This window comes from Gallus gallus, chromosome 3, assembly GCF_016699485.2.
Source record: "Gallus gallus isolate bGalGal1 chromosome 3, bGalGal1.mat.broiler.GRCg7b, whole genome shotgun sequence".
Lineage (NCBI taxonomy): Eukaryota > Metazoa > Chordata > Aves > Galliformes > Phasianidae > Gallus > Gallus gallus.
In genome coordinates, this window is record NC_052534.1 from 70,599,389 (window position 1) to 70,621,918 (window position 22,530).

A 22,530-nucleotide genomic window follows, 5' to 3' on the forward strand; every position below is an offset into this window, starting at 1 on the left:
CAGACTTGGGAAGAGAATGAGCAAAGGAAGATTAATTTGGGAATTTTAATCAGGCAGGTTTTTTTTCCTTATAATACAGTAAACATAGGGTCAATTAAAACTTCTTCCAGCACATGAATGTATGTATATGTATATTTTTTTAATTTACGTTATTTCAAATGTTTGTAAGTAACGTAGGTTGGGTATCCTCAATTTTCTTATTTATGAATCTGTTATGAAACACTGCTGTCTAGTTACCCAGTTATTCAAAAAAAACAGTGCTGTTCTTTTTTCTTTTTTTTTCACCTCTAATTTGGCCGTGTGACTTTACTACAGTAATACAAACACAGGTATTACCCAAATGAGGACTGTCTCTGACTGCTTTAAAGATTGGAGTCCTTTCTGTATGCTGCGGCACTTGGAGGTGACAGGTTGGGGCGCTGCACTAGAATACTGTGCAACACTTTGTACGATGGAACAGTGGAATAAAAGCCAAAAGCTGGTTATATAATTTATTATTAATTATTAATAATATTATTGTTGAGGTTATATTTATATACGATAATTTATGGATCAAAACATGGTCTTTTTTACTTTGAAAAATTGTGTATTGCCCCACCTTTGAATTTCTGATAGAGAAGTTGTGATAGAAAACGGAAATGTAGCACATAAAATATTTTGTGTTAACTGCATAACAGCCATTAAAAAATCCTACATTTATTCCAGCTCTTTTTTTTATTATTATTCTACATGTGAATATATGACTTATGCAGTCCTTCAGCTTGTAGTCAGACTCCCAAGAGTTTATGTAATGTAAACCAGTGTTCAGGTAAAGAAGGTGCATTTGCTGTATTAACTGGAAATGATTCTCCTCCCTTTCCTTTCCTTTCCTTTCCTTTCCTTTCCTTTCCTTTCCTTTCCTTTCCTTTCCTTTCCTTTCCTTTCCTTTCCTTTCCTTTCCTTTCCTTTCCTTTCCTTTCCTTTCCTTTCCTTTCCTTTCCTTTCCTTTCCTTTCCTTTCCTTTCCTTTCCTTTCCTTTCCTTTCCTTTCCTTTCCTTTCCTTTCCTTTCCTTTCCTTTCCTTTCCTTTCCTTTCCTTTCCTTTCCTTTCCTTTCCTTTCCTTTCCTTTCCTTTCCTTTCCTTTCCTTTCCTTTCCTTTCCTTTCCTTTCCTTTCCTTTCCTTTCCTTTCCTTTCCTTTCCTTTCCTTTCCTTTCCTTTCCTTTCCTTTCCTTTCCTTTCCTTTCCTTTCCTTTCCTTTCCTTTCCTTTCCTTTCCTTTCCTTTCCTTTCCTTTCCTTTCCTTTCCTTTCCTTTCCTTTCCTTTCCTTTCCTTTCCTTTCCTTTCCTTTCCTTTCCTTTCCTTTCCTTTCCTTTCCTTTCCTTTCCTTTCCTTTCCTTTCCTTTCCTTTCCTTTCCTTTCCTTTCCTTTCCTTTCCTTTCCTTTCCTTTCCTTTCCTTTCCTTTCCTTTCCTTTCCTTTCTTCTCTTTTCTTTTGCAATTCTGGTAGTTACTTCTGATATTAGTTCACTGCAAGCACTGATTTTTGAACAAATTAGCTTAGCAGCTGTTAATTTTACTATTGTATTTTCTAGTAATGCTTTACCCTTGTCTCCTTCTCCTCTTTCTGCACCAGAAACTTGAAAAAGAACAAAACACACCACAGGTTTTTGAAGTTCAGACCATAGTGTGTTTGAATTCTCTGCATCTATGCAAAGAAAAGGAATATACATACAGTTAGTCAATCTAAGGTAGTTTCCAGTGCAGCATCACCAAATAAAAGACTCTGGTTCAGCTCTGGAATGTGAGAAACTATTTTTGGTTTGTTTTAGACCCTCATTGTTACAAATTAATCAACTGCTCTTTAAAGTCTAGAACTCATTAACTTTATATGTTTTGCTGTTCCCATGACTGAAACAAATGTAAAATATTCAAGTTTACTTTAGTTACTCACCTTGATCCCATTTCTGTCTGTTCTTAAGAGGTATCCTCTCTTATAGACAGGTGAGAAAAGGTACTTACTTGAGGTGTAAGATATTTCAGAAGGTTTACATGTTGTATAAGTCTAGAGTTAAGCTTTCACTGTAAATCAGTAATTTCAGCCAAGCTTATATACGGTGTAGGTAGAGGGAAAAATCTGATGTTTTCTAACCCTATGGGCACTGTGAAGCCTGGTATTCACCATGTTGGTTACATTATTTGAATTTCCATTCAGTGGGACTCATCAAAATCTTACTTGCACACATTCTAAGGATCAGGGTATGATTTGGTCACACAGACTCACAGATGCAGATCTGAATTTGAGTGAGAGAAGCATTTTTATTAAATAGGCGTTGAAACAACCCTGACTAGCTCATTAGAACACTGAGATCTGGGTCACTTGAGAAATTGGTTTGAAATAAATATTCTGTTTCGTTTGTTTGTTTTGTAATTGTATTGATAAGCAGCTTAATGAGACCCTGAGCAATTCAGAACTGACAGTAGGTGTCAGGGAAAGTTAAGGTATGGCAGTAGCCCATGCAAACATGGGGAACAGAAATTTGAGAGTAGTCTCTAGGAAGAAGGAATGAAAATACTGAACATCTGAAAGCGGGAGCCAAAAAAAAGAAAAAGAAAAGAAAAGAAATCTTGAACATGCATTTAAAAATGAGTTATTTACTTTTAGAATGATTAAAAAAAAAAAAAAAAAAGAGTGATGATAAACTGCATATTTGGAACACAGTGTTGTGTGATCCAGATAGGACTCTAAGGAGTTTGTGGGTGATGTTAGGCAGGAAGCAGAATTCAATTATCAGAATAACCTTTGGCCTTGTAAAATATACCTGTCAAGTTTATGAAAGCATATGTGTGGCATTTCTCAATGGCAGAGCAAGTCACTGTTTCTCATATAGCCCATTGTTGCATACAGGCTGAAGTGTAGGTTGCCCTTAAAATGATTCAGCCATCTCTACTGCCCAAAAGAATACATTATTGGGAAAGTCCAACACAGACCCATAGAATAGAGAGAGCTGTGACACAACTGCCAAATGCTTGATTGCAGAACCCATTGCTAAAATTCCTAATTATCTTAGTATTCCCCAACACGTTATGTTTAATTCTATAGGATGTTTGTAAATGTATTATTATATTATTGCAGCACATGGGCTACAGTAGCCCTCATCAACATAAGAAAAAGAGAAAGTGAAAAATGCACAGCAGTGCTTTGTGATTTAACTGTGAAGTTTGTATTAAGTATTGACTTCAGAATTACAATTAATGATTGAAAAGTGATTTGATCTGTTTCCTTATCCGTGGACAAGCAACATTCAGATGCAGTGTACTAAAATACTGTATGTTCTATACTGTGTGGAATAGTTGAGTCTACAGCCTTTCCCGAACAGATTGAGAGTCGTAATGAAAAGGAAAACTGAAATGAAAAAATACTGAGTGAACAGCAGGTCCCATTTGAGGTGATTACAAAGGATGTTTCTTTATTCTGTCTTTTCTTGTGCAACCTGAAAACAGTAGCAGGGGGTTACGAGCAGAGTTCATCACAGAGTTGTCAATCACTGTCATTTAACATTTTGCAATGGAAGATGTCTTTATTCAAGGACAGCTGGGCAAATCAGAGAAACAGATTTGCAGTTAGTAGTCTGTCCAGCCTACACTAAGCAAACAAGGACAGGGCAGAAATACTGGCCTCTCACATAAAAATATAATGGACTCTGCTGACCTCAGTGCCCTCCATTCAGCTTCATTCTCAGTTGTATAAAAGCTTCACTACCCATTCTCAATTTCCTTTAATTACCTACATGATGCAGATAAGAAAATGAACCTCACTTACTTACAGTCAGTGATCACAAACAGGAAATTAAGTAGGCAAGTTGTTTAAAATAAGGGGAGTGTTTTGGAGGTAAATAAAATGTGTGCTGGGGGAGGATTAGTGAAAATGCGTTTTTGGGAGCACCAGTTGGTCTGGAGTGACTTGGCTGATCCTTCTTCTTTTTGCTTCTTTAAACTGCAAAGGAAAACTAAGTAAAAAATCTCCTTGGTAAATATTCTTTAAAATATCTTTGAAGGAGAAGCAAGTTAAATAAAAAGAGTGAAGCAAACATGCAACATTCTATGGGACTTAAAAAGATTGTGACCTCAGGTTCAGAGAATAAATGACCACAGTTTTCACAAGAGATCTAGCAGAGGCATCTAGGATTAAGCAGCAGTTCTCTTTAGACTGTCTTCACTTTTAATCTGCAGTCGAGATAAATTAATGACATTCTGATTTCCTTTTCAAATTTATCTTTCCTTTTACATTTATATCACAGTTTAAGTATAGTTTCACTGTGTAGTAAAAATAAATAGAAAATATGTACTGTCAGTTTTTTGAGAGAAGAGGAGGGCACAAAGCCGCTATATAACTTCTTTTTTTTAGAGACTCTAAAAAACCTCTGTTAGGACTTTAATGAGTGGATACAGTACTTTTCAAGTCAGTTACGTAGTTCTGTTAGGTGTTCAGAAATGGCAGCTTTTCTTCACTTCATTCTGCATTGGTTACCTTTGTGGATATTTAATTAATATGGATGTTCAGGAAGTCTGATTAGAGATTGAATCTGTAGCTCAAGAGGAATATAAAACCTTGAATAATTTAATTTAATGGTCTCTTTTCTAAACCTACAGTTCAGAAGACATTACCATTCAAGCTACCCAAACTGCTTTTATTTTGTGATTAAATAAAGATATTCGCATAAATTACAAATGAAAAAAATACCTCGTGTTATAGAAGTCTTGCTTTACTTGCAAGTTTTCTATTTTAGAAAGATCATTTTCATTCCGAACAAGAAAATGTATGTATACATACAAGAGGATTTTGTGCAGAACATTGCCACTTGTGTCATAGTACTGTGGACTATGTACATAGTACTTATGGACTCTGCTGACCAAATTATAGTTCTGAGGATGCTTCTGTTGAGAGTTCTCACTTGCAGAGACAGCGGATCTCCCTGTCAGTAAGGGACTGAACTACTGCTCTGACTACACAGACAGACTTGTTCCTATTAGTGCCAAAGATGCTGCCAGTGATAACCACAAAGATTGTTGTGCAACTAGTTTTGCAACAAGGAGGAAGTTCTTAGCTCACATTTTTATGTGAATGGTAGCACAGAAGATAATTTTCAGCACCTACTTAACGATTTTTCTGTTTGCTATGATTACCAAGCAACTGTTGCTTAGAAATTGATTCTCAAAATAATTAAAATACATTTTAAATTTCAATTTGAAATACAACCCAGGGCTGTTTCAAACCAACAGTGTTTTGATTACAAAAAGAAAAGTAGGAACTGTGAAAATGTCAGTTATCAACTTCTTTATAGCTAACTTTACTATGTTCTTGTGAGCTTACTAGGGTAGGATATCTGGAGAAGGTCGTCTCTAATACTGAGTCCATCCGATGAGTGTATTTACTTCATTATTTTATTTTCTTATTCTCTAACAGAAAAATCAATGTAGAAAAGTTTTTAAAACCTCTAATTGGGTGAATATTTTTGAATATTTCACTAGCTGTTGTTTTCCCACAAACACCTGATTTTGATAAGTAGGCCATGTACTTATTAAAATGCTGCTATTTTGCAATGAAATCTACTTACAGTAAATTAAATAAATATACTTTTAATGTCTCAGGAAAGAAAAATGATTATTCTGAAGCTAATTACAGTGCTTAAATGTATTTTTATACTTTTTTTTCAGAATGCTGATGAGTACACAGATCTACCTGTGAGACACAATGAAGACCAAATGAACAGTGAACTGGCAAAACATCTTCCAATTGAAGTCAATCCTCATTCATTTGATAGCTCACACACAAAAACACACCTCTTGCTGCAAGCCCACTTCAGTCATGCCATATTGCCTTGTCCAGATTATGCAACTGATACAAAGACAGTGCTGGATCAAGCAATTAGAATATGTCAGGTATAGTAATGCATTTCAGTATTTAAGTCATTTTGGTTTTTTACTGTTTTTATGTTGTAATATTTTGAATATTGAAAAAATCTGAAGATTTCTTGCAATGTCTTGTGAGAAAACTGGTATGATGCCACTATGTTAAGGAGGAACTATATGCCAACAGAGATGTCTTCTTTAGAAAACAGAAGGTAAAGGAACTTCTGGTTAAAAAATAAACAAAACAAACCTGTGCTGACTGGAGGCATCTGTTGCCATCTCCTTTCATATGCAACAGCTTTCAGTCACTGTACTGTGGAATGCTACGTATAAGTCATTCCTGCACAGATGTATCCCCTACAAATTGTTGTGCTGACCCCCAGGAACTACGTCCCATGGGTACATTTCTTTTTATAGGACCCTAAAGCATTCTAGTCACTGCCAAGCATAAATAAAACATGTTTTGAAATGTAATTTGGGACAAGATACTGGGTTTTTCTGTAGCTTGTGAAGAGATATATCTTCTGTTTCCCAGTAATCGCAGAATCAAAGAGCATTCTTTTAAACACAGATTTTAAAAACAATCTGTAGGCTTGTGACTTTTACAGTTGTGCAGAAATCTCATCTCACAGAACTAAACTGACCATGGAGAGTACTGGTAGCAAGCAGTCACACGTATAGTTGCATGCCTCAAAAGAATTTTAAAGTGGCAATTTAGGTTTTCAGTAGATTACTACAGTGTTTGGAATGCACCATTACAGCTACAGTGGGAAGAAGGCTGAGCTCTACCTGATGCAGGGAACAGGTTGGCCCTCTGCTTCTGCAAGAGAGGGGTAATAGTATTTGTTCTCTTTAGCAGAGCTGTATGGGGACTCACTCACAGATTCTCAAAGATCAGGCAGTCTTCAACAAACTTTTTTTTGTCTTGCTCAGTTCCATATTTGTAAAATGGAGATAGTAATTCTTTTCTTCTACCATTTTTGTTTGCCCATATTTTAATATCCTCAGTGACCTACATGTCATATATAAGAATGATGTTCCGATCTTGTTGAAGATTTTATTTCAGAAACAATAATCACTCAGAAAAACAACCTCAGGCATTCAGCAGTTCCTTTAAATTGAAGTAAAATTCAGAATATTGTTCTGTACGGTATCTTGGCAACTCAGGCCTTTTGTTAACTGATAAATAGTGTTACGTATACAGTTGTCTTTAAAAAAAATGAAAGAAAGAAAGTTCCTGCTTTCAAAGAAAAAGAAAAACATGCAAGCACGTTACTATTTTGAAGTTGGTGCATGGTTTAAATCTCTTGGGAGAATATTTGTTCCATCATATTAGTCATGCTTTCCAAACGGAGGTTAAAGTTCCCAGAATCTAAGCAATAGACAGGGTTACACTTTCAATACTGGTTGTTACCTTTTTCCTTAGCACTGACCTGCTGATGAACTCTAGGTCAACAGAGGTGGAAAAAAAGATGTTAGTTGTGAGAAAAGGAACTGAACCATGGAGGGCTCCACTGATAAACACATCCAGTGGGTGACATTCTGTGTTCATGTGAACACATGCTTGTACGCCTCCAAGAGTGAAATTCAGCATTGAGACAGCATTGGGTTTTGGAATATGTTGAATTTCTGTTTATTTACATACAAAATACTTTAGGTGTTAAGGTTGTATAGCTAACCTTTCAATGGTGACCTGAACATAAACTGTTGTTTTTGCTGGTGGATATGTGAGCAAAAGGCAGACTTCCTGTGTCAGCGCTGCATTTCTGTTCCAGGAAAGTAAGGTCTTTCCAAGAGGTTTTGCAAGTGGCTGTTTTCTCAGTACGTACAGAGGGCCTTCACTGCAGGTCCCCTGCAGAGTAGATTTGCCGTCTTCTGTCACTATACATAAGCAAACCTCTTTCCACCATAGGTAACAAACTTCTCCACTCTCATGTGCTGTCTTCACCTAAATCAGCCTTCTCTCCCCTGCTGCCTTTCACATCTCACCCACTGCCTGACTCTACTGATGTCCTCTGGGCCTCTTTCTTTGCCACTGACTTCAGGCTGTGTAGAGTTAATGGTCAGAAAACAATGATAATAGCATGAATCAAGAGTAGCTTATGGATTTCTTAAAATCACCAACTAAAACTGGCAAAATCCAGTGAAGTTATTCAGTCTGTAGTAGTTGTTCAGAATTTTCACTTTTTCTATTGGGATCCATTATCCCAACAGATATCAAATTTGGCAATGTTATCTACTACTTAGTTCTTTTTCATGTTCCATATGAGGAATGAGCAGCTATCCCAACTAAATTGCAAAACTGAGCATGACATTCATTGGAGAGTTGCTGCCAAAGCCTCCGTATCAAACTTCCATGTATGCCCTACACATACATTTTGTACATAATTGAGCAACAAATGTCAGAATTACTGGAATTCAGAATATTTGTAGTGTACTGTCTTTCATAATTTACCACTCTTCTCCTCAGCATATATACATAAAGCTCTGAAACAAGACCATTGTAATTACAAAAAAAAAAAAAATCCATATTGTAAATAAATACATTAATTAAATAACAAACTTTTATGATTTTAAAATGCCCTATGTAGGAATCCCATCCATATTCCTTCTCCTCCAGGGACAGGGCTCTTGAACAGGGTTGCTGAAACATTGTATGTATGTAACCTCTACATATATCAATTACATGTATGTATATATATGTGTGTGTATATATATATACACTTATGTGTATAATAGATATATATATAATATATTGCAATTCTTGACCATTTTTGTTGGTTATAGTAACATCCATAAGAATCTAACGGTGATCAGCTGCTTTAGTGTAGTCAAGTTCTGCTATACTTCCAACTGTGTTTCCTACACAAACATAAAGTTCGTGTTACTGAAGTATCTTTCTGTAAAGGCAACAAGAGAGACCAACAGGTTGGGTTTTTTTATGTGATGGTGGTAAGATTCCACTCTCTTCTAATAATAAATGCAGGCACCCACTGTTAAATTACTTTTCCTGAGATTTCTGTTATATTTTTATATTAGAATTCTGTTGATCTATACTCATAATTAAACATTGAAGTCATGAGCTATGAAGTCACAACTAAGGTCAAAAAGAGCATATTGTCACAATGACACGGCCTTAACAGAATTTGAGGAGCCATGGGATTGACCCAATAGAAGAATGTAATTGTTGCCATAGAAAATTGAAGAAATACATTCTGTTACAGTTTTCCTGTAGTTAGAATTTGTTTTTTGTAGATAAGAGTTTGTTATAGCAAGATAAAATTTGGTATCTATTTACACAGGATGAAATACAGAGTTCTTTCCCTTTTACTACAGAAATATGAGGAATAGCAATATGCAATCTTCTGCAAGGTGAATGCTGCCCTACTTCCACACCCAACTTTTCAATGAACCTGAAAAGCTTGAGTGAAAAGCTAAGGAGTTTGTTAATCACTGGCACATGGCCATCAATAAAGTATAGAAGGTTCCTATGGCTCAAAAAAGTCTGCCAATACTTCCTATGAGACCGTGGGCAAGTCATTTAATTTCTATTTGTCCTGGCTGCCTTTAATACAATTACAGTAAACAGTGTATTCTTTCTAATCTTAGCCCACTGTCTGTGTTATGTTTATTGAGAAAAGATAGAGATAGTAGTTGTATATTGCTAAGCACTTCAGCTGTTGCTTAAATTCAAACATTTCTCCACTTTCAGAAGAACATGAAAAAGAATAAAAAATCTCCCAAAATGATCTGTTTAATATTTTTACAGAATAAGATTATTACTGTAAAGGCAATACCCCATCTTTTTTCCCTATCTCTGATTTAGAATTATGTGAAATGGACTAAATCTAATCTCTTTTTTACTTCTTTTGTCAAGCCTTTTGTGACTGTGTATTCAGCGATCAGTTCTTATTCTGCTGTTCTATTGCCTATATTTGCATTAATTGAAGTAGATAATTGAGGTAGTAATACTATCAGTTTCAGATTCAGCAAGGAATATTGTGAAATAAATGTGACAGTTGTTGGCTTTGCTTTGGGATTGGCCACAAGCCTCCACTTGTAGTATAATCGTTGATAAAATATTTTAATATTGCCAGAAGGAGAACTGCCATGGAGCCCAGACTTAACCTTTAAGAAGTGTTTACCTATGGATGTGTTAAACACATCTCTGTAGGGTACCTGTGCACTGAGAGAAGATGGACAGGGAGGCAGGTTCTGCACTGCACAGTGAAGTGCAGTTTGTATAGGAAACATGCACATCCCCAAAACGAGGCCCAAATAGCTCTGCTGCTGATGGATGGCCTTTTCCAGGCATGTTACCCTTCTGGAGAATCTCATTTTGATATGAAATTAAAAGTTCTTCAAATCAGGCTCTGCATTTCCTTATTAACTGGACAATGATATGTGGCATTCTACATGTATGTAGCATCCCTTTACTCGTTCTAAAATAGGTAAAATAAATAAGTTCTTTCTGGTCATTTAAATTGAAGATTTTGAAGCAATTCTAAGTATCATCTTTGTTGTTCATGTTTAGAGCTTTCAAACATTGCTCAGCTATGCTGCCCAATTCATCTGTCTTCAGGGCTAGCTTATGGATTATGAGTTCTTTACTCAAAGAGCGGTGAGGCACTGGCACAGGCTGCCCAGGGAAGCTATCATGTCCCATCCCTGGAGGTGCTCAAGGCCAGGTTGAATGCAACCTGATCTAGTGGTTGCCATCCCTGTCCATGGCAGGAATTTGGAATTGAGTGATCTCTGAAGTCCTTTCCAACCCAAGCCATTCTATGATTCTGTGATTCTACAATTCTGTGGATGAAATATTTAAGCTAGTAAACTGCAGGCAGTTCTTGGCTGATGGTGGGAGCTGTGTTCACAGTTCTCAGGCAAAAGTTGGTTTCTGCCCATGCAAACATAGCTGCAAACAGCAAAGGTGCCTGAGCTGTAGTTCCCAGGCTATACTAATGTCACTCCACACCAGACCTCCCATTCTCCCCAGATGTCCTCAGTTCCTAACAGCCACTAAAACTGCTGGCTTGGGGAGCCATGGCCCTTGGGTCATTTGTTTTCCTGCCTGTGAGGAAATGGAGAAGATCCTAAGCACACTTAAAGCTCTTGTGTTATCTCCTGTTATTGCAGGCATATCAATGTCTAGCTGAAAGGTAAAAATTACAGAAATAGCACATTTTGTGGTTGCATATGCAAGATTTGTCCAGAAATGCTCAGGCAAACATGTAATTACTTTGTTTAATAAATGCATTTGAAACTATGAGTGGGCAGCTTAATTGAGAGAAGGGAAGACAGTCAAATCAACTGATAGTGCAGAACAGTATTCAGAAACAAATGAGTAGCAAAGGCCAATGTCTCTTTAGCTCCTACACACATTCTTTGTGTACGTGTAGTATTCCAGTGATTGTACCATATTTGTATATCTACTTAAATACTAGTTGGTTACAAGATTGGACTGCTATTATTCCACATCAGGAGGGTGAAAATAACAGATTAATGAAACAAACAAAAAAAAAATATGGAACATATATTGGAAATGATGCTCGTTTATAGATAATAGCAGTAATTAGCTTTGTAGTGATAGTGCCTGGACATAGGAAATATTGAGATGTATGTATTGAGATGATAAGGAAATACTTGCTGCCTACTTTTGTTTTATAGGTATATACGAGGAGGGGAAGGGGAGGCTACCTTTGGCACAGTGGTGTTGGGGATTTTGCTCACTGCAGATAATTTGGGAACTGCTTTATGGAAGCATCTTGGTGACAGTTTAATGCTGATTTGGTGTTGCTTATATATAATCCCTCCCCCACCCATGACAAACCTTTTCCCAGTTGGGGCTGGAGGAAATGAGTAATGCTTAACCCATTTGTGTGATCAATTCACTTAAGCAGCTACTGTGAAATGTTAATCACAACTTTAATTTGTACTGCATTAGCATTTTGATTAACTTGTAGGCTTGCTAGCACACTTGAAGCACTTTACTCATAGTTACAGCTCGGAAATGACTTTTTGATTAATTAAGTTTGTTAGACAGCAGCTGAGCTTCCTGAATGCTAACCTTATAGGGCTAAAAGTTCAGGAGAAAGTTACTGGGAATAACTGTTGCTGTTGAAAAGGATTCTAGTGAATGCACTCAAAAAATTTTAATTATTGACAAAATACTACATTACTACTTAGAGACTGAATTTAAACTTTAAAGAGGGCAGATTTATCATGAGAAAGATTCTATGTATTTTTCATAGGCTTGGCAGACTTGTGTAAGTCTGTAAGGCATTGTTTAGGATGAAGAAACTGGGACTTTTTGCCAAAGAAGAGACTTTTCTCAAAAAACATTTTATTGTATTTACAGTTCTCTAGCCTAGTATAGAATATCAATTTATTAATTAGCTATTTGAAAATAAATTGGATACTGGGACTCAACAAGTTCTGAATGTGTTGGGTTATGCCCTACCAAGTTTATATTGCTAGTATCACATTCCATGGCTGCTGTTATCTCTGTAATACTATCAAAAAAAAATCAGTAAGAGCCAAAGGGTTGCACTCCACTAAATGTAGACAGTAAGTGATTTGTCCTTTCCCTGATTCTGATCATACTAATAATGTTACTATAGAGGCTAAGGGATGAATACAGGGATAGGAATCTTACAAAGCATCTAGGAAGGTCATAATTTGCATTCGTCAGTGAGACCTTTATGGTGATGGGAGAATGAAGAATTAGTCTCTCATAGTGGGTAGCAGAGCATAGGGAAGAGGGAGCTGAATGTGCTTGTTCAAAAATAGTGAAGAGCAGCAAGATGCAGAGAACAGTACAAAAGTAGTGCCCAGCTAGGATCAATTATAGCTTATTCACTATCACTCTGATAAAATAGAAGTTTTTTTTTTTCTATAGGCTGTAACTGTACAGCTGAATGATTTTGATAGTGATTTGAAAGAACTCCTCTTTTCCCTCTCCTCCCCCCAGTTAACACATTTTAGAAAGAAATACTGGACCAGATCGGTAAAGTGCAGTAGTACCTGTAAGACTTCTTCAAATAAACTCCAACTTTTAGACTGTTCAGCTATTGTTTCTGGGGTATATAATTGAAGCATCGTAATCATGATTTAGATAAAAGCATGAAACTTACAGTACATGTAATGCTTTAAAATCTGGGAAAATATTTTTCTTGTATTAGTATGATAGTAAATCACATGTGATCATAATATAACGTTACACATTGGAAGGCTTCCTAGGTTTGAAGCATGTGCAAAAAAGGTTTATCATTCTGTATTAGTGGTTTTCAAGAAAAAGGGTAAAATGGGATGATTTTTGCTTATTATTACCTAGAAATATTTTTCATATAAATTGTAGTCCTAAGCAGTTGTAATTATTCACACTTCCAATTATTTTAATAGATCTATGGATTTAAACCTTTATTTGTAACTGAAGACTGGTCCTAGACAACAGAACTTACATAGTCATTCACTGAAGACCAGGATAGGGATATTTTGATTATTTGATTTGGGAATACTGTATCCAATAAATTTGGGTACAAAAATAGGTATAAAATCCAAACAGCCTTACCTCTCTTTTTTGACATAGCTGTGCAATAAGTTTAAAGTATTTCAGGCATACAGACCTTATTTCATTTAAATAGTAGTTTCTCAAAGCATCGCTGCAGAATAAGATCAGTGTTTGTCTGAGAATGTGTTGGATTTGTTTTATGTAAACTTTCAAGTTTAGGGTGAATGTGGTTCTGCCTAGAGCACTGTATACGATAGTACAGAAACTTTCAGTTTCCTGAATGAAGGCACTCAAGAATGCACCATAGTCTGCGATGCACTGGCACTAAAAGTAACATGAGTTTAAATAGTGGAAAAATTTGAGCCCTGTATCTCACCCTAAGTGTTTGTGAAGTTGCAGCTCCCACCCAACAAAACATTACCACAAATGGCATCATTATAGACAGTTCATTTTTAGCAGGTGTAATTCTCAGCCACAGTGATATTTCATAAGTTAGCTTAGCCTCTGTATCCAGAGCAGTTCTCATTGTTCATTTAGCTTTGTTGCTAAATATTAATATAAAATATATAAAATTTTATATGCTTATATATAAATATCAAAATTTATATATACAATGTTTACATTGATACTTACAGTATTCAAGCAGGTTACTCACTATATTCAGAGCAGATGAGTTCAGTAAGAAAAGGAATAAACTACTCCAAACAGTATGCAGTTTCTTTTAAGATGCAAGCTGTATCATTTTAACACTTCAGTAACTTATCCTAAAGAAAAATGCTATTTAAGTCATTTGATGAGGTCAGAAATTCTGCTAGTTGTGCAGTCTCTGGTCCCCTGCCACCCACCCAGTCATACAAGGGTGATCCAGAATGTCTGGCTTTCAGATGAAGGATGTGAAAGTAATACCAAAAACAGCATTACAGCTTTGCAAAGAGTTTCTAAAATATAAGATTTGCAATCAGGATGTTTCTATTGCTAGACAAATCTCCTAAATAAAGGAAGAAAGAGTGTTAATTAGGGAATGGTTTAGTTTGTTTGTTTATTCGTTTGTTTGTTTGTTTTAAATACACATTCAGAATGCTTAAAAAGAACAAAGAAAAAGAACATTTTACTGTCACTTCTCTTCCTTGCCATACACGCACCTCTCCTGCACCCTGCCTCCTTCTTTTCTTTCCCTCAAGACAGCGTCATTCAAATTTCAAGCATCAAACCATAAGTTTGGATAGAAAGAGACAGACTGTAAAAATTCAGATTCATTTTAGACCAGAGAGTTACTATTTGATAATTTTTAAAAGTTCGGTAGTTGAACTAACCACTGCTCTCAAAAATAAGATGATGGAAAACTGATAGTAGATGTTGAGGGTTTCCTACTTATGGACCCCTGGTATGAGGAAAGACATAGCAAGATATTCTGATCCAAACATCTTGACATTCATTTCTGCCTGTCACCAAAATGAAAATCTTTGCCATACCTGATAAACTATGTCATTCATTTATTGAGCATCAGCATTTTCATTCTAGCCCTGCCATGTTTTACAGCAAGCTGCCTCTCTTGTCAGTACGAGTCAAGAAATGTTTGATAATGATGGTTAAAATGCTAAAGGACTCATTTAATATTTGGTGTTATTGCTTTGTGGTTGTCAGAGCATGGCACTGTGAAGTCTTAAAAGCTAAAACCTGATGCTTCCATCAAAACCATCTCAGTATAAGCCTCTGGTTTTATTTTCCTAAGCACAGGAGGAGGCCAAAATAAGATGATAGTAAACATTTTTCATTATATCAAGCAATATGTCCCTTGACTCCTTTTGTCTACTCCATCATTTCAAACTTAAATTAAAAAGCTGTTGACATAGTGCTTTGTTTTTAATTGTTTGTTTACTAAAATGTATGATTTTCTTCTGTACTTAAAACTATCTTTATAGTTTATCGTTTTACACTTATATTCATTTGTCCCCTTCTTTTTTCTCTTTTACTTCTTTTCTCTATGATGAAATTATCCTGTCCAAGAAATTCAGAAGGTAGTTAAGGAGATAACCAATATGTGCCATTTTAAGTTTAGAACAAAATTCTTGATTCATTCCAAACAAGTTTCTAGAAAAACAACAGCCAAAAAAAAAGAAAAAAAAAAAAAAAAGAAAACAACACTAACTTGAAGGGAGGACAATAGCTTGTTTTGTTACCTTGATTTTATAGGAATTTCAAGGATTACTTGAGTAACAAGCATCTGTGTGTTTTACACTTAGCAGAAAAAGAAGCGTATGTAGGTTTCCAAGGCAGTAGATGAAACAAGCCAACTTTACTATTGTTCTGACTTTTTCACAATGTCACTGTCTTGGATTTTGCATCCAGATAGAGGTGCCGTGAATAAATTCTATGGGTGAAGAAGCAGAAAATAAGGAGGAAAAGAGGATTTGCCATGTGGATTCATTATAACAATGTGGAACACAGAGTCTCACACACACAGGCTTTCCTTACTCCCTACGGGATATCTATCTGCAGGCCTCTATCAATTTCTAGGAGATTTTCTGTGTGAAAGGATCCTCCAGTTAATTTCAGTGTGTAGCTTGTTTTAGATTTATTTTTCTCTTATGTCTTCTCTCTTCCTTTTCCCCTTTTCAAGCCTCTATTAAAAAGGTAGGGGTAGGGGAAAAGATGAAAAGAAAAAACAGAAAACAATGAAAACAGTGTTGTACGTGTATCCTCAGAAGCATTTTATAAAAACACCACTGCTGACTAAATATACTGCTGACTAAATACAGCTTACTATATTCTTGTTGTTCATAAAAAAGATAGGATATCTCTTCACCTATTGTTATTAATGTATGTGCAACAGTTTCATGACTGAGGAACATGATGTTTTAGGCTATTTCAGAATAGCAGAAAGTGTGAATCAGTAGGTTGGAAACAGGAGGGAGGTAAAATACTGCCTGAGCACCAGACTGAGAGAGGCACTGACAGTACCAGTATGTGGAGGTTTGGCTATCTTTCAAAATTTGGAAGTTGACTCATCCTGTAAATTTAAAAGAAGGTCTTGTCCTGTAAGTTTAAAATGTTAGATTCATTCTGAAAAATTCTGAGAATAATTCTGTCTTTATCTGACTAAAAAAAATGTAAGCCACTCCATACCACTATAACCCATGAAACTACTCCTTTCAAGTGTGATTTCTAGCATCATCTTATTTTCTAATGTTTAACAATAATCATACCTGGAAATTATCTCAGCCAGCCAAGAAAACTATCACTGTTGGGCTTACAAGTACTATTTGGGTAATTAGGGACATGTGTTTCAGAGTGCAATGTCTTTTCCTCAAAAAAAAGAAGACAGGTGTTAAATCTGGATCATTATTAGCCGAAAGGCACTTTATCCACAATTCAAAAGAAATGTGACATCATTTGTGTAATTCAAGACAATACGTTAAATATTTTTCTAAGTGTCACTGATCTTATCACCCTGATCTGAAATAAAACCTGTTGAAATTGCATTATAAACTGCTAAGATAAACTGTGCGATGGGCCATGACTGAAACCAACTTGTGTCTCTAAACTCAGCATTTCTTCAGAATCAGTGTAATTTAATTGAAATAGCTCTGTGTGTGTAAACAACTCCTTTGTTTAAAGAAGATTTCACTGTTTAGTTTGCCTTAAGTAAATGCTGTCTTTTGTTTGTCTGTAAACCATTTGATTAAACATAAAGACTTACATAGGCAGCTTCTCGTCATTACACTAGTGTCTGGAAAATAGGTTAAAATGATGCAGGTATGTGCTATCTAAGGAAGTATAAAAGAATATAATTTGTCTTGAAAAGAAAAGCCCATGGAAACATAATCCTAGTCCTGAAATCAAACTATAGTTCTCCTAATATCAGGAAGACAGTACTTAAAGAAGTGTGGAAACTATTCAGTATACCTGAATGCATTCTTGCTTTCTTGAAAAAATCATTTTCCAGTATTTTGATCAAACTGCAAATTTACTGTATGGCAAGCCACTTTTAAATATGTGATCTTCTACTGAGTTAGAGAGCTGCAGTATGAAGATCCAAGTTTTATTATTTTGACAATGGTATTAAACAACAAAATTAGCAGAACAAGCATATACCATAATTTTCTTCACCAGGTAAAGTGCTCCCATAAATTATATTAATTGTTTTAATGTACTGTAGACAGTATAAAAATGTAACATTTATTCAAATAACTGCATACTCTATTTAAAAAAACTGAGTTGAAACCAAAATCTCATGTTCAGTTTTTTCTCCTTTGAAAGAACTCTTAAATTCTCTTTCAGACTAATCAAATCAAAGTTCATTCCAGCTTTTTTTTTTTCTTTAAAAAGCAGCATTTTTTTTTCATATCAGTAGGACCACTCACCATACATACTCTAATGAATTTTGCAGTTAGATTTTTACGCTGACGATACTTAGGACTTTTATTTGCATTGTCTAAAGCACAGCAACTAGAAGTATAAATGATACAAAAACTCTCAAGACATGAAAGGAAGGATGACCACTATCAGTTTCAAAGTGTGATGTGTAGCTGGACAGGGCTTTTTTGTTTGTCTGCTTCCTTGTTTTTTTATGTTACTTGGGAAGGCCTTTCAGATTCGGAATAGAGATACCAGAAGAGAGACAGGCAGACATCCCTCATTCTCAAAACAATCAGCTGTATATAAAACAAAAATTGAAATCCACGTTATTTCTGACCAATCTTTTTCAACTTGCAAAATCTATTAGCTATTTTGTAATCTTCAGTGTTGAACAAAACTTTGAAATGCCCATTAAGCTAAATGTTAGGTTTCTATCTAGTCCCATTCAGGAGATATTTATTTAAGTCCTTAGGTTTAAAAAGGGAATGATAACAACTGCTACTGGTAAGTGACATTAGTATTAATTTTGGAACAAAAGTAAATATGTTCCTCTTAAGTGGTACGGGGAGTTTTTGAATAATTGTGCTATTCTCATAAAACTCATGTCTAAATATAGCCCAGTACTACAGTTAATTGTAACTGCTTCCTTTATAGTCAACTTTGAGATTTATTCTTTTCATTCTGAGTGGGATTATGTAATAGAGAGGTTATTTTTAAGGAAAAGGCTCACTGTCTGCTCCCCAATTCCCCAAAATGTGGTGTGAATTGCCATTTAATTGCCAGTTGTAGAAGAGTAATCCAAACTGATCTCCCATCAGTAGGGGTTGAAGTAAATTCCTCCATTGAAGGCCTAGAAATTCCTGTTTGTTAAACATTGAATAAATGTGCTTACTTGTATGAACCAGGTACACAAATATACTTACATTTTCTTTTTTTATTATTAGGCAATGCTGGATGTTACAGCACATCATGGCTGGCTGGTAGCTGCTCTGAATATAACCAACCTGGTGCAGATGGTGGTTCAGGGCAGATGGATACATGACTCTTCCCTGCTTACTGTGCCCAATATAGAAGTACAGCACCTTTATCTTTTTCAGTAAGTAACTCTTCTAAGCATTTGCAAGTTTTCAGTTTTAATAAAGTTGGCTGCTGGTAGTGTTTGAATTTCATTGTTGTGCCCAAGAATGTTCATTAGTGTAACAGAAATAAAACTCATTATTATTATTATTATTACTATTATTATTATGTAATCATGCAGGTGCTTTCCCAAGTAATTTTTCTGTTTTCAATGTTCATTGATTAATTAACCTTCGCAGATTATTTTGAGAACCATGATTCCAGAGAAATGAACAGGAGATCACTGGAAGAGTTCCAAGTTCTAACAAATGCAACTCTGTATATTAGTTACCTCTTTATTTTAATCAATTTTAAAAAAATATATTGTACCCATCATAATATCATAGATAATGCTAAGTTTTATTGTTGTCTAGATTATACAGTAATTAATGCTGCCCAAAAATAAATCACCAGATTTGATAACAGAAACCAGCATCAAGTTTTACCACCCAAACTAAGGAAAATAAATGTTTGCTTTTCTTACCTGTACCTGTGTTTTGCTTTCTGTATCAGGAAGTGGAGCCAACAAAAAAGGAAGAGTGTGCATGGAGGTTACCAAGGTCCTATTGAGTGTCTTCCTGAACTTATGGCTGCCTGCGAAGGAAAAGAAGATGTGTTTGCTTCAATTGTGGACAGTGAATTGCAAACAGCACACATTTCACAGGTAATGCTTCCTATCAGGTGTCATTATCAGTAAGATTGGAAAGGAAGAGTAGTTGGGAAAAGAAATATTCTCTTCCCTTCAGTAAATAATGTGATTTTCTATATAAAATGCAATGCATTCATTGGTCTAATTTCAAATCACTGCTGGCTTTACAGAGGTTCTTCTCAGACTGTTTTCTCTTATTCTCTGTTAACCAGTACCATTGTCTGGTTTATGGTTGGTATTAACACATCTCCTTGCTCTAAAGACGCTTGTCTAGGTCATACAATCTGCTCAGTGTTATTCAGCTTTTTATAGCCAGCTACACTCTAGGAATGATGCATTGCAAATATCATCATAGCTGTTTTCTGAAGTGGTCTGTCAAACACCTTATTTTCCTAGAATACCCTTAGTAAAAGATTCAGCGGTCATTTTCTATTTGAAACAGAAAAAGCAGATGAAATTTTCACATTTCACAGTGGGGAGAAAAAATGTCAAGTCTGTTCTAGAGTCTCATTTTCATTTGTTTTTTCAAGCTGTTTCCAGCTAAGGAAAGCTGTATTCTATAGAATTCCTCACACGATAAGGCTATCGATTTCATATAAACGTATGAAAATGGAAAACTTCAAATTATTTTTATATGAATACTTAAAAGGACAGCAATATGTCCTGTGTTTGACTGTTCAGCTTCAGTTAAACATTTCCCTGGTTTGCAAACAAGAAGAAAAGTATTTAAATGTCTATAACAGACAGCTGCATTTGTAACTAAATTACCGTCAAAATTCTGAATTAAGAAAATGTATTGACATCAAAACAAGGCTTCATTTAACAACAGATTTCTAACATAATACACATTGATTTCAGTCCAAGTTTTAGATGTGATAAAAAATTAGAACATTGTTATAATTAGTTCAGGGAGAACTCAGAAGTAAACTTACTTAATTTATTTGCATAAATTGCCATTCTGTTATCTTTAAAAGCAAATGCAAATTGGTTCTGTCTGATATGATGATGGTTATTTGGCTCAAAAGTGCTTCAATTTGCGTAGCAATCTGGTGTCGTCTCTGCAGCGAGGCGATCCCAGGTAACATACAAATCCTGAATTATTCCAGAAATTAGTATGTTTAAAGCATCAATTTAAGTGCTAATTGCAGTAGTAATGAGAAAAAGCAGTACTACTGTGAGATTTGCATCTACTGCCCCATCAGTATGCCTGGAGCGGCTGCTGACTGGCAGAGGATTTGGCTGCTAATTAAATAATTGTATGCATGGCAGTGTTCTCGTCTGATTCAATAGATGAAGATTAATCCTCAGATAAATATGTTTGGCTGGTATTGAAATGTCTTAGCAGTTTCCTCAAAAATAGCTTGTGTGTATGTTCACACTGTGAATGACTCTATGCCTCTGTATGCCTATGTTGGTAAATACAGATGCATATAAGAGGAAAAAACAATGCCTCAGCATCATATAAGGAGAAAGTTTCATTTCCGTCACTTGGGAATGGCCATACTGGTTATAACAAAGTCATGACTGTGTTACATGCGTCATTGAAAATGTGAAACTTTTATACAAACATTTCCTGTAATTCATGGCATTTTTTGCATGAAAAATCTATTGTAATACCTTTCGCATAATCAAAATTTATATTGAGACTGCCTGTTGAGTATCTTCATATGTAAAATCTTTAAATGTGCATTTAAATAGGGGGCAACCTAGAGAAAATACCTCCAATAAAGAAATTACATAGTCTCAATAATGAAAATAATGAAATTACAGACTTTAAACCTAGCATTCTGAAACCAGACCTTAACAAAGTCAAACAAAGTGGTAACTACACCACAAAAATGCCTAAAACATTCTTTTATTAATAAACCTTTTACTTCTCACTTGCAGTTTGTTGAACCTGTATCATAAACCTGTTACTACCATGAAAATGATAAAAAACAACAAACAAAACAGTTTGACCTTTATACATTTGGGAAACAAGGGAAATGGGGGAAAAAAATCACATTTGGAAAGAAAAAAGTATTTTTTAAGCAGATCGGTAATTAATTTTTAAGTAACAGCTCTTGAGGCTGCTCATGGATTTGGAATATTAGGCTAAGTCCTGGGGAGATGGTTTATTGGCAAAACTGTTAATGATGTTAGCAAATGTTCATGTGGAGTTTCTAGCATGATTAGGATTTGAATCTATGGGTTTGATGGCTAAAGACATGTAGTAAATATAAATGCACATATTGGGTGCACTGATACAATTAAAGGGAGAATATATGCCTATGTCACCATGCAGTAAAAACTAAAAAATAAAAAAGTTAAATGGTCAGTACATACCTAAGTGATGTGGGAGCCTGAGTTTAATTTTCCAAATATTAGTTATAAGCCTAAACTTCGCTAAAAAGTCAGCTAGGTTTTAAAAGGTGGTAGCCTAAATTCAAAAACTAGTTAGGCTGTAACTCTGGAATAACTCCTGTTTTTTTCCTGAATGGTATTTCTTTAGCAATGCTTTTTCAGTTTATAAGTCCTTTATGCAGGCACCTTGTAAAATACTAAGCTGGTATTTATATTATCAAAAGAGAAAAAAAGGAATCTCAAGATAGAAAGACTGCTGTCTCTGCTCTAGTATTAGGTGCTTCTACTCTGGAAGTATCTGTGTTTCTATAATCTCATTTTTCGTTTTCATCTGCTACTAGTTGTCTTCTTTCCTCAAGAAAAAAAAAACGCATTGCTTTATTTTCTCCAAATTGCATGGGTGATAAAAAGGCAGCCTGTTGTCAATGGTACCTCTATAGTCATGGAGTACTGACTTTGCCCTTAATTCTCAAAAATATAAGGTCAGGATAGTTAAGTATTACATCTACCTTCTTATCCCATTAAAAAGTTATTCAGAGTTGATATATTTTGTTTGCACTGTCAAGGGTACATGAGAACATGATGACCTTTGACACACAAAATACATTGACACTGTACAGTTTTAATAGGACTGAATGAGAATCTTCAATGGAGCCACAAGTAG

General features: G+C 35.3%; 1 protein-coding gene across 1 annotated transcript in view; it reads left to right on the top strand.

Moving 5' to 3' along the window:
- The window catches only part of ASCC3 (activating signal cointegrator 1 complex subunit 3), a 260,498-nt gene that overhangs the window by 232,535 nt on the left and 5,433 nt on the right, over positions 1-22,530 (top strand). Inside the window, exons 37-39 of the mRNA NM_001305211.2 lie at positions 5,695-5,919; positions 18,703-18,854; positions 19,388-19,538. Coding sequence (NP_001292140.1) covers positions 5,695-5,919; positions 18,703-18,854; positions 19,388-19,538 — 528 coding nt within the window. The remainder of the gene's footprint in view (positions 1-5,694; positions 5,920-18,702; positions 18,855-19,387; positions 19,539-22,530) is intronic.